Source organism: Hemicordylus capensis, chromosome 6 (assembly GCF_027244095.1).
Source record: "Hemicordylus capensis ecotype Gifberg chromosome 6, rHemCap1.1.pri, whole genome shotgun sequence".
NCBI classification, from domain to species: Eukaryota; Metazoa; Chordata; class Lepidosauria; order Squamata; family Cordylidae; genus Hemicordylus; species Hemicordylus capensis.
Genome location: NC_069662.1, coordinates 145968258 through 145981136, shown reverse-complemented (window position 1 = coordinate 145981136; position 12879 = coordinate 145968258). Strand labels below are relative to the sequence as shown.

Sequence of the window (12879 nt, the reverse complement as noted above, 5' to 3'; positions counted from 1 at the left end):
AGCTGCCCCTATGTGCTATGCTAGCATGTACATGGCCTCCACACATGCGTGGCAGCCATTTGTATGGTCAGCATGGTTGCTGACCATGCAAATGGCCGCTGTGCATACGTGGAGGCCATGTGTGTGCTGGCATCATGCGCAGGAGCAGCTGGGCCCTGCCAGTGCACAAAGATATATTTTTTAATTAATTTATTTAACATATTTATATACTGCCCAAAACTTGTGTCTCTAGGCGGTTTACAATTAAAATCATTTAAACATTAAAATCATTTAAAACCCAACATTAAAAGTATTAAAGCAATAAATCTAATTAAAAGCCTGGGTGAATAAATATGTCTTCAGTGCCTTTTTAAAAGTTGCCAGAGATGGAGAGGCTCTTATTTCAACAGGATGAGCATTCCAAAGCCCAGGGGCAGCAAAGGAGAAGGACCGTCTCCAAGTAGCCGCCAGTCAAGCTGGTGGCTACCTCAGACAAACCTCTCCAGACAATCTTAATGGGCGATGAGGCTCATGATGAAGAAGACATTATCTTAAATACCCAGAGCCTAAGTTGTTTAGGGCTTTATAGGTAATAACCAGCACCTGGAGGTTACCAGCATATGTACCATCATTCTGAGGTTGTTCATCTCAACAAACGGACGCAGCTGGAGTATCTGTCGAAGCTGATAGAAAGCACCACTGGCCATCACCTCAACCTTGGGACAGTAGGGAGAGGTTCAGATCCAGAAGCACCCCCAGACTGCATACCTGTTCCTTCCGGGGGAGTGTAACCCCATCCAGGACCAGCAGATCAAAATTTGTCTCACAAGTTCCAACCCTGCCCAGGAGGAACACCAAGATTACAGAAGTGGCGGTGAGTGGGAAGAGGAGCAGGTATGGACCAGCTCTCCTCCTAGTTAAAGGGACTGTGGAAACCCGTGTTTTTAAAGAGATTGTGCTGGTGGTTTGGATGCCAAATTGCATTTTGGCACATCCCTACGAAGCACTCGCCGAGCTCAATGACTCAGGTGCTTCAACCTCTAAGAGACCAAGGGGAGTCAATGTTCCAGAAGCCCGAGGCCATTAGCAAGGATGATCGATGTCAGCAGCACAAGAAGAGAAAACACCAAAGAGGAGACTCTCCAAGCCCCACGAGCTTGAAGCTCCACTGAATGCTAATATTAACAGATCAGAGCCTATCGGAATAGACTCCTTCGGAGAAAGCTTCAATGCTGACGTTGAAGCAGTCTCCACATACAATGTCATCATCCAACGTCCAAGATGAGCATCAGAGCTTTCAAAAATCTCCAGACTGTGCAAGACCCTCAACATCTGGCTCAACACTGGTGTCAACTTTGATACCAAAAACGGCCACTAAAACTACACCGGCTGTACTGACATAACCATTGACTCTGTGATCAGCGTTTATAGTCACCACACTGAGATGATGGCCAAGATGCAGGAAACTCTTAAAAAGATGAGCATTTCCAATATGTGTCATGTATCTCCAGTTCACTCAGACCATGATGATTGTTCTGACTCAAGTAGAGGATGACACCCTTCCAGGGAGACGTCCCTGAATGTACCTGACAAATCCACCTAAAAAAATCTGAAATCTTTGATGGGGTCCACACTTACCATTCTATCAGGCTCTACTTTTATAGGACTCTTTATGCATGGGGTGGATGCAGATGAAGAATCAGAGCTTGTACAAGTTCCTAAGACACCCTCGCCTGTAAGAATAACATCTCAATGCTCTCCCTCCTACCCCTGGAAAGGTACCACCATTCTGCTCTGCATTACTCATCCATGACATGACCTATGGACTATTGGAGCTCTCCGGGAGCTTTAGCCCTGGGTTACATAAGAGGTCTCAGACGTTACATAATAGCTCCAAAAGAGGTATCAGACGTTTATACCTCCCCATCATGTTTACAGGATGTGTAAATCTATGAAACTGAGTGGTGATATAGGAAGATATTCCACTCCTAAAGAACATGGACATTCAACCATACCTACTACTGATTCTCCCTTCAAAAACCTAAGGTTTCTAATGTACCCCCTCAAAAGCAAAAGACAAATTAGTCATACCCACCAGACCAAACCAGATCTGCAGATTGTTCATCACTCTCCATCAGTAGATAAATCACCAGAAAATGGGAAATAATATTTTGATGGTGAATATTTCTCTGCCTCTTCTGCTGAAGGAGAATCAGTTCAGACTAAAAATCACTCGAATCCCTCTTGTGACAAGAATATTGCTAATCCACCTTCTAATTCACCTACTGAAGGAACAAATTCCTACAGGATATAAGTGGCTGAAATGGCAAAAGCATTAGGTTTAGAATTAAAAGCACCGACTCAGTAAGTCAAGGATCCTGTTTATGATTTTATAACCAGTTCCTCTTCATTGCAGCCGGCATCTTTGCCTATGCTGCCAATTTTGGCGAATTCTGAAAAATCATCCTGGGACACACTGTCAGCCTCTACCTTTACATCAAAGAGACTATAGTACCTATACAGGAGTCAGGAAGATTCATGCCCCTTCCTCTTTAAACATATGCCACCCAACTCTTTGGTGTTAGATTGCGCCTTTAGCAACAAACATTCAGCCCCGGTGGATAAAGAAGGCAGGAAGCTCAATGCCATGGGACATGAATTTTATTCCACTTCTTGTGTGTCCATCAAAATAGCCAACTACTTGGCCTGCATGGCAAATTATCACAATTCTGTTGGGTTTCAAGGATGACCTTAAGGATGTGCCAGAAGAGTTTTGTGACAAATTCAAGTCAGCACTCAGCAAATCGGCCGACATCACAAGGCAGCACCTAAAGCACCTGATAGAGACAGAGTCTTGTGCCATCTCAGCAGCGGTGTCCCTAAGGAGACATGCATGGCTCCGATCGACTTCCCTTCAATCCAACATGAAGGATAAGATAGAAAACCTACTGTTGGAGGGAGAAGCTCTCTTCAGCACGCAAACTGATGATGGGAAAGTCCTGCTACACAGTGAACACTTCCACTTCACAACACTCCTATTCACAAAAGTTTGAAACCTATGGTTGAAAAAGATTCCCATATAAACAATTTGATAGAAGAGATTATAAGAAGTCTTTCAAGTACAAATTTTAAAAACCATATAACCAAAAGCAAAAGCAACAATAAAGGTCGAAGGCGCAAGATCAATCAAAACTCTTTGACGCCTTAATCCATGAAGTATCTTGAGGATTCTCCCCTCTCCTATCCAATTCACACCTTTTTCCCATGCTTGGCGTCTCACAACAATGAATATATGGGTGCTGAGCATTATAATAGGTTGTGCTATAGAATTTATCAACCTCTCTATTTTTTTTTTAAGGATAAAATTCACCCACTCAACTCCTACCTTAGAAAAAGTAGTTCATTCTTTACTGCAAAAAGGGGTGATAGAACTAGTTGCACTGAAGGGACCGGGGGGAAAGGTAGTTCCAAATTGAGATAGTTCCAAATTACCAAACGTGATGGAGGCCTCTGTCCCTTTATAGACTTGTGCCAACTGAACAAATATGTTCACTGTGTAGGTGAGGAAACATGTGAAGGTGAGGAAATTCCATACGATGTGCTTACAAAACATCCTCCCTTAGTAGCAAGGGAAGAATGGTTTGTGACACTGGACTTAAGGAATGCCTACTTCCATGTAGGAATAAGGCCAAAGCATAGGGGATACTTAAAGTTCACTCTGGGTTCAAGAGTCTTCCAATACACATTTGTACCCTTTGGCCTTTCGACAGCGCCCCGTGTCTTTACAATGTGCATGAGCGCAATAATAGCCTACCTGAGGACAGGGCATATCTATATTTCCTTACCTGGATGACTGGATAGTGACCTCAGAGTCCAAAAATACCCTGATTTCCAAAGGATGTACAATACATCCTAGACCTTCTAGAAGAGCTAGGAATCAGAGTTAACTGGAAAAACTCAATCCAGGAACCGCAAAAATGAACAGAGTCCATAGAAGCAGTTTTGGAATTGGAGACAAAAAGAGCCTACCTCCCAGAGGACAGGAGGCTGTTAAATGTACAACTGATCTCAACCTTCACAGTCCACCCAAAACAAAGAGTTCGTGTCATTCAAAGGCTGTTAGGTTTGATGTCATTGTGCTCTGCTACTGTAACACACAAGACTCAGGATGTGTCAGCTTCAAAGCTGATTTCTATCAATATTTAGGCAGCCAGAACATGTGGCTGACCCTTCCACCCCCTGTGATCCAGGCCCTAGAGTGGTGGACCAGAGTGAACTCTCTCTCTCTGTAGGTATACCCTTCAAACTTCCAACCCCATCAATAATGTGACAACAGATGCTGCCTTAAAAGGATGGGATGCCTACTGCACAGGATTTCATGCTCAAGGGAAATGACCACTCCAACAGCACTCCCTACACATAACATTCCTGGAATTGTTAGTAGCGTTACATGCCTTGACATTCTTTCTACCTCCATAAAAATTTGAGTAGTAAGGTTCTGCTGGACAATACAACAGCAATTGCATATCTAAATCGCCAAGGAGCGACAGCCTCTTGATCTCTCTGCAATCTAGTACTACAGTTGTGAGAATGGAGCATACACCACGGTGTGCATCCAATAGCCTTGCATATCAAGTGAGAGGACAGCACCCTAGCAGATGCTCTTAGCAGAGACTCAAACTCCTCCCAACAACATGAGTGAAAAATAAATTCAGGGATCTTTTGCAACATCTTTCAGAACTGGGGAACCCTACTAATATTGTGTGTTGCATGTTTGCAACATGTGACAACAGAACATGTAACGTCTAATATTCCAGGGCAGGCATAGGAAAGGGCTCAATCGGAGATGCCTTCCAAATGCCATGGAGAAAGGATCTTTACTACCTGTTTCCTCCCTTTCCCCGGCTCTCCAGAATTATGAGCAAGATCTTACAAGAGGGAACACAGTGCATTCTGCTCACCATTTCCCATCCTGCTGCATCTGTCGCGAGGAAACACCTTTGTCTCCCACACAGTCAAAATATATTATTGCAGGGATTAGGCCACATCTTCCACCACAATCTCTAGGTATTGAACGTGAAGGCTCAACTTCTAGATGACATCCTCCTAAATGAGAGGAAAGAATCAACAAGAAGAAACTTTAAATGCAAATTGAAGAGGTTCATACACTATGCTGATACCAAAGGTTTTGATCCCTACAAGGCTTCCATACATCAAATCCTTTTATACTTAATGAGTTTCAAGAACTCTGGACTCTCCAATGCATCCACCAAGGTTCATATGGTTGCACTCTCCAGTTTATTGATGGATGAACAGGTTCGGAAACTAACTCGTTCGACGGCTTGATATCTGACCAAACCCCACCCACCCCAGTTCGTTTCAATATTGAGCCAACCACCTTCGGCCAATTTCAGGGGGGTTGCGAGTTGTGGTTTGTTTGTTTTTTATCTTTATTTTTACAGAAATAGAACTCACTGCTGCCACTCTGGGGGCTTCTTTTAGGCTGGGGGGGAGTATCTCCAGAAGCCCCCCCCCCCGCCTCCATTATCTTCCAAATTGGGCCTCACCCCCATGGTGGTGGCCATTTTGGAGGCCGCTACACATGCCCAATGGGCCTCTGCATGGCCGGGATACCCGGGCCAGTTACTCTCCTCCTGCTAAATAAGAGAATTTAAATCTAAAATAAGAGAATTTAATCTAAAAAAGAGAAACACCACTTTTTAAAAGTGCCTCTTTGCTCTTTTAGCAGGGTAATTATATCCTAGCACCCATCACCATTCAGGTGAGCTCACTAATCACCCATTTTGTGAGGGAACACCAATCACCTCAAAGACAAATAGGTTAATTATCGGTAACAGGTGAACTTTCTGGTGATCCATGTTCACTCACAACATCCTCCTGGCCATCCCTGCTGCTAGGATACTTCCACAGTAATAGCTTACCTGACTTAATCCTTCCATGTTATTCACAACGGCTGACCAGGAACTGAGGAGAAGGTGCTCTCCTGCTGAAAATAATGGTTGTGCTATGCGTGTGATTTGGCAGAACTTAAGAGCGCCTCATGGAGCGGTGGAATTCTTCTGAGAGAGTTACTGCACAGGTGCAGAACCCATTTTGTGAATGAACATGGATCACCAGAAAGATCACCTGTTACAGGTAAGAAACCTGTGTTTTTTCCCAAAGTTGGATTTGTGTCCATGTATTTTATTTATTTATTTATTTATTCGATTTTTATACTGCCCTTCCGAGCTTGCTCAGGGTGGTTTACATGTATTGGCTTGTATAGAGACTGCCCTGTGTAAATAGCAGAAAGACATGGTTGGCAGATGATGGCATAAATTTTAGAAATTGTGCAGGTTTTTTCTTTTAGTTCTTCTATGTACTCAGGGTGTGTGTGTGTGCATATACCTACCCACTTAGGTGCCCACATCACTCATCTAATAAAGTGGGTTATGGCCCATGGAAACATTTGCCATAGTAAATGAGTTCGTCTTTAAGTTTATACTGGACTCTTCTTGTTTCAACAAGATTGTTGGCACCAGTGGGTGCGGGCGGAGGACTATTTTTGTCAGGGCTGCAGTACAACAGGAAAGGGTTAAAGATCCTCTCCCAACATGCCATGGTGCTGATCCACTACCCACCACAGCTGGAACTTAGGTTTTTATGGGTGGGAGGAGGAACATGTATAGGGCCAGACTGGATATGTAATGTAACATGTTGTTTGGCCCTAAGCTTGCTCTGTGAAATGTATAATTGTACTTGAACATAGCAGTGTTAAATGTGACCACTAGGTGGTGGTGTGCTTTAGCTAATGTCTTCAAAATAGCTATGCACATTGCTTTCCTCTGTTTATTAAAGTTTTCTTCTTCTACTCCCCCCCCCTCCCAGAACAAGAGCCCAGACAGCGTGTTCATGCTGTAAGAGAGCTGATTAAACAGTTGCCAAAGCCAAATCAGGATACCATGCAGGTGCTCTTCAAACACCTCAAGAGGTAAGTAGTACATGGAGAGAGAGAAATGTGATTCATTCTGCATATCACATGAATAAATGAGGAAACGGGGCAAATTCATGTTTCTGTCTTCCTCTGGAGGTCAGATAGCTTAGGCAATCCCTGGTTATCTCCCTTCTATAAAATTGAACTCAAGCACAGCTTTTACAGCTCATTTTAATGTGAACTTCTGGTGGGGGGTGGGGATGGTTACAAATGAAGTGTGCAGTTAGTGAAGGGTCTTGGTGTGCTTTTGGAGGGTGCTGATGTGTGTGGCTTTGTCATACATTGGCCTAGATACAAAGCCATGCAGGCATGGAGCTCTCTGCAAGTTTGGGCTGCTTCATTACTTTCATAGTTGGGGAATGCTCCATATGAATATGAGCAGTGAAAAGCATATGGCAGCTGCAGCTCAGGTGGAGCTGTGTGTTTTTGTGTGCACATGTCAAAACCTCTAGATTAGGGCACTTGTGTACTCTCACTAAATGCCATTTTATTTGTGGTGTAAATTAAATGTGGATATATGTTTTTCTTTCCTTCTCAGAATTGTAGAAAACGGAGAGAAGAACCGGATGACTTATCAAAGCATAGCAATAGTATTTGGTCCGACCTTGTTAAAGCCAGAAAAAGAGACTGGAAACATAGCCATTCACACAGTGTATCAGAACCAGATTGTAGAATTAATCCTATTGGAACTGAACTCCATCTTTGGACGCTGAATTTATCCAAATGAATCTAGCCTTAGTGGGACAACAACTGGACACTGCATCTGCCAACAACTGGCAGAAACTGCATCACTCTTGTACATGACGTATTTGTGGACCAAGCAACAACTTGATGTTTTTGCACTTTTGTGGGAGAGGGAAGAGTGTGTGATTTGTTTAGCTGCGTTTTTGTAGATGCTGTTAAAACATTGAATTTCTTTACAATTCACTTAATATTGTGAATATTTCAAGGTTTCATTTTTAGTAACACACAAACTGCACATCTAGTATAAAGTGATACAATGGATTCCAACATGAGAGAAGCTAAATCTAAATCTTGGTCTGGAAAATCTGCAATTGCTTTTCAATGTTGATTTTTAATTTTAGGTCCACCACTGTTGTGAGGGAAAGCAAGTCCCCATCAACTGACTTTGAAAACCTCCTTGGGCATTTTTTAGTGAAGAATTATATTATATGCTTAAGTTAAACTTTAAGATCATTCCTGGGCCCTGTCTCCTGGGCTTCTGCATTCATTTGACAGGCTTACACAAATGCTAACAGTGGCCAGTGTACATTCCTCATGTGAGGTTTGCTCTTTTTTTCTTTTTGTATTGCTTTAACTTTGTTGAACAGATTCTGTGCTGGCTCTCTTGGATGCTTGACAGAATAGCACACTAGTATTACTTCAAATACTGAACTGGTACGTATATCCCAAGGATATACCATAGTCTGTGATGAACCAGAGCTTTCAATTAATAAAGTTCATTTCTTTCAGGGTATTTTTTTGGGCTATACTTTGAACAAAACTAAATTGCACCTAACAATGCTAACTAAAGGTTGATTTTAGTGCTGTACTGAATTCTTCATATGAACCTGTGATAGTGAAATTGTATGTAAATATGGACTGAAGCCCTAACTGGTTTTTAAAAATCTATATACATATAATGTTGTATAGCCTCAAACTTCCTTCTAGTCATACATATCTAATCATGCGTAGATTTGTAAGTGCTATTTTATTGCCCCCAGCAGATGTCTGGGTTTAAAACAGGCTACTTGGGATAACTGTGTGCACTTTTAAATGCTAATTACATCTGCATGCAAACAAATGCAATGCAAATGGTACTGGAAAAATACAGTGTGCTTGCTTACATGGTTAATGCACTACAAGCAGAACCTCTGATGTTTAATATGTACAGGATATACATTAGAAAAATGTATTACATTCTAACATATAAATAGCAAAAGCATATGTTTGAATAGATGGATGTCTGGATATAATGAAAATGCTAAATTTCAGGATTCCTTTTTACATTAATAATGTAGATGGATTTGTAAAATAGGTTCCAGAAGATTTTGTTACAGGAGATGTGGTCTGTGGAAGACTTTTTAAAATGTATTTTTCTAGACTAACTGCTGTACCTGACATTTGCTATGTTGAATCTGAATAAAGAAAACTGTTAGCTGTTTTGGAATTTGTGTCTCCAATTTGGATGAAGATATACCTGTTAAAAGTGGGGGTAAAAACTAACCAATCACCCAGTTTGTTTCCCCCTAGTTCTAGTTCCCCTAGTGTCTCCATTTGAAACGCCTGCACCATTGTGTTGTCTTAGTCATTTTATTAAAACATCTATTTGTGTTTCCAAGTGAAAAACAGGATGATTTATAAGCATCAGTCAAAACACTAATAAGAATAAATAAAATCAGTTGATGCCTAGCAGCCTTGAGGCTATAGATAGCTTGCTAGTTTGAAAAATCTTATCTTACCAGTAGGTCTCCTTGAAAACAAATCCTAAAACTGTGGCACAGCTACAGAAAAGGCCCTGCTCTGTATACTCTGGTAGATTTAATTTTCTATAATTTTGTGAGAGTGAGATCCAGAGGAGAGCCTCATCTTACATATCATTATCAGCATAGATTAATCAATCTATACAATCAGCCAGAGTAAGGATTAGTGTAATATGATCCCTACATTCTACTTCTGTCAAAAGGCAAAAGATAGCTCCAGCTGCAATTTCAATCTTTAATGGCAGCCTCATGTAAGGCAAATGAGAGTAATCAATCTGAAATGCTACCAAGACATGGATGACAGTGAAAGGTCCTTATCTGGAAAACACAAAGGCTAATACCCAGACTAAACACAGTGCTGGTGCTAACTCAGCTCTGCCACTCATGCTGTTGGAAGTGGATTTTGATGGTTTCCCCTATCCCAGGAAGCACTCTGTGCCACATAAAAATACATCCCTGAGGTTTGCACAGCCCTCCGTACATATTTTCAGGTGGCACAAACTGCTTCTTGAGATAGGGGAGGCCACCAAAATTCATTCTCTCTCTCCTGGACGAGTGCTGGTCCACCATTAGTCTGGAACTCTTCAGAAACTCTGGCACTTCTGTAACACTGGTGCTTTATTAGCCTGGATGTCAACCACTGTATATCTAAACACAGCTGTCACCACAGCTAGCATCCAGAAGCAAGGCCAGGACAAGAAATACTGAGGTGGTGAAGTTGCTCCTTTAGATCAGGGATTCTCAACACTGGGTCCCCAGATGTTATTGGACTTCAGCTCCCATAATCCCCAGCCCCAGTGGCCTTTGGTTAGGGATTATGGGGGCTGATGTCCAATAACATCTGGGGACCCAACACTGAGAATCCCTGCTTTAGAGTATATTACATAACCCCACCCCAAAGTCAACATATCACTCTAGATTGCACAACATAACAGCCGTAGTCACTTGTCTTTTCCCTAATTGTTGGGTTTGAAATAGAAGTCATCCAGTACAAACACTGCAAGGTTACCCTGTCAAATAGAAGTAAAATTCTTCACACTCACATGTTCTCCGGGTAGTTCAGTCAGATCTGATGACAGTTGGTGCCAAAGCTTCTAAAATGTCCAGAAGAATCCCCAAAATTTTACTCTTTTGTCCATCATTTAGATAATAGCCCAGTGGTTTAGGGCAACAGTCTAAAATGCCCCTTTCCCACCCACCCCAAAGCACAGCAGAGGCATGGCTATAGCTCAGTAGAAGAGCACATGCTTTGTAGGTTGTTCCAGGTTGAATCTTTAGCACAAATCCAAAGCATGTGTTCTCAAACTTTGGTTTCCCGATGAGGTTGGACTGCAGCTCCCATCATCTTCAGCAACAATGGCCTCTGGCCATTGTAGCTAGAGAAATACTGAAAACTAGCTGAACCTGCAAAGCATCTGTGTGCTAGTACTTGTATGCTGACCTCCCCACTTTCCCTCTTTCTTCCTCTCCCTTCTTTATTTTTCTTCCCCCCGGTGGCCTGGTGTGCTCCATTGCCAGCAGCCCCACATGCAAAGAGGTTGCCTTTGCTTTCCTGTCCGGCTCCCAGCCCACCCTTTGCTGCATGCTAGTTGCTCTCCTTACCCCCACCCCCGCACAGCCCCCTCACCCCAGAGATCTCCCCATCCTCCAGCGTGGTTGCTCACTCCCTCAGCTCCAGCCTGGCCTCAGACACCCTGCTGAGTCTCCTAATAAGGAGAATGGCCAAGCCAGGGCTTCCCAGGCAGCCTGTATGGATGGCCCTCGGTGCACTCTTCTGCACCATCCGTCATCCTCACGAGGAGACTCAGCGGGGCAACAGAGGCCAGCGGTTGGAACCAACCTGGACCGCTGCCGCGATGTCTGCTCTTTCTTCGGTCCTCCATCCGTCGCTGAGCCCTCCTCCGTGCTTTCTCTCTCTTGCCAGAACTCTTGCGAGATGTGCCACATACCTCCCAAGATTAGCCATGGACCACCTTAGGCATTTATATAGATAGAGATAAAAATGCTAATATTCTAATGCTCTTATACAAATCTATGGTATGGCCACATCTGTAGTACGGTGTACAGTTCTGCCCACTGTATCTTTAAGGCCTTGTTCTTAGACAATGTTTGTTCTTTGTTCAAGAAAGAACTGGAAAAGGTGCAGAAGAAGGCAACCAAGATGATTAGGGGCCTGGAGCACCTTCCTTATGGGGCAAGGCTACAGCATCTGGGGCACTTTAGTTGGGAAAAGAGGCAACTACAGGGAGACATGATAGAGGTGTATAGAACTACGCATGGAGTAGAGAGAGAGTGGTCAGAGAGAAATGTTTCTCCCTCTCGCATAATTCTAGAACCAGGGGTCATCCCAGGAAATTTAGGACCGAGAAAAGGAAGTATTTTTCACACAATGCATAATTAATCTATGGAATTCTCTGCCATGGGATGTGGTGATAGCCACTAGCTTAGGTGGCTTTACAAGGGGCTTAGACGAATTCATGGAGGACAGGACTATCAATGGCTACTAATCTGGTGCTTTAGGCCAGCAACAGCAAGAGAGAGGGCATGCCTTTACTTCCTGCCTGTGGGCTTCTCAGAGGCATCTGTTGGGCTACTGTGGGAAACAGGATGCTAGACTATAGGCTTTGGGCCTGATCCAGAAGGGCTGTTCTTATGATGGGAGTTGTAACCCAATATAATCTGGGGATCGAAATTAGAGAACGCCTGCCTTATATCCATTGAAAAGGATTTTGGTTTTCAGGGATGGAAAAGACCTCTGCCTAAGATCTTGGAAAGTCCCTCCCAGTCACAGTAGGCAATACTGGGCTAGATGGACCTGGCTTGGTATACGATTGTTTTATATGATATCACACAATATCCATGATACCTCTATAGCTGCTATTTCCTGAACCTCTTAACACTTAATGAGTTATATGAACTAGTGCATTTGTGCCAGGAATTAATTATATTCCTTAGAATTGGCAAGCCTTTTCTTATACTCAAAAGGCTTTGTAAATTTACATTTTCTGTTAAAAAAAATACATGCATAGGAAATAAAATTAAAATTACTATTTATTGTTTAAAAAAAACAACAACACTTCTGCAACCCCTACACAGGGCTTACAACAAGCTGGCATAAAATGAGAGTGTTAAAATAAATGGTGTCAAGCATAATGTTGGAATTAATATATTAATGCTGTCAGATCTAACCCATCAGTATCTTTTGTCCTAAAGTGTGGCTCTGCCTGAGAACAAATAAGTTTTTCCAACTAAGGGTTGCATTGTTGGAAATAGCTGCATTGCTTTCCTTGGGATGATGGGTGGGAGGCCACTAATTAGCAACTTTAAAAATAGCTTCGGCTTTGCAAATGAAGTAACTTTGTGTAGTCAGTGTGGATTGCTGTGGAGGTCTGGCAACAGGACTAAATGTGGTATTTCGATTGG

At 42.7% G+C, this 12879-nt stretch overlaps 1 protein-coding gene across 7 annotated transcripts in view; it reads left to right on the top strand.

The window, feature by feature from the left end:
• The window catches only part of ARHGAP12 (Rho GTPase activating protein 12), a 192124-nt gene extending 182987 nt beyond the window's left edge, over positions 1-9137 (top strand). For all 7 annotated transcript variants that reach the window (XM_053260227.1, XM_053260230.1, XM_053260229.1 and 4 more), the window contains 2 exons: positions 6868-6970; positions 7512-9137. In XM_053260227.1, coding sequence (XP_053116202.1) covers positions 6868-6970; positions 7512-7686 — 278 coding nt within the window. In that variant the 3' untranslated portion in view covers positions 7687-9137. The remainder of the gene's footprint in view (positions 1-6867; positions 6971-7511) is intronic.
• The last annotated feature ends 3742 nt before the right edge of the window (positions 9138-12879 follow it).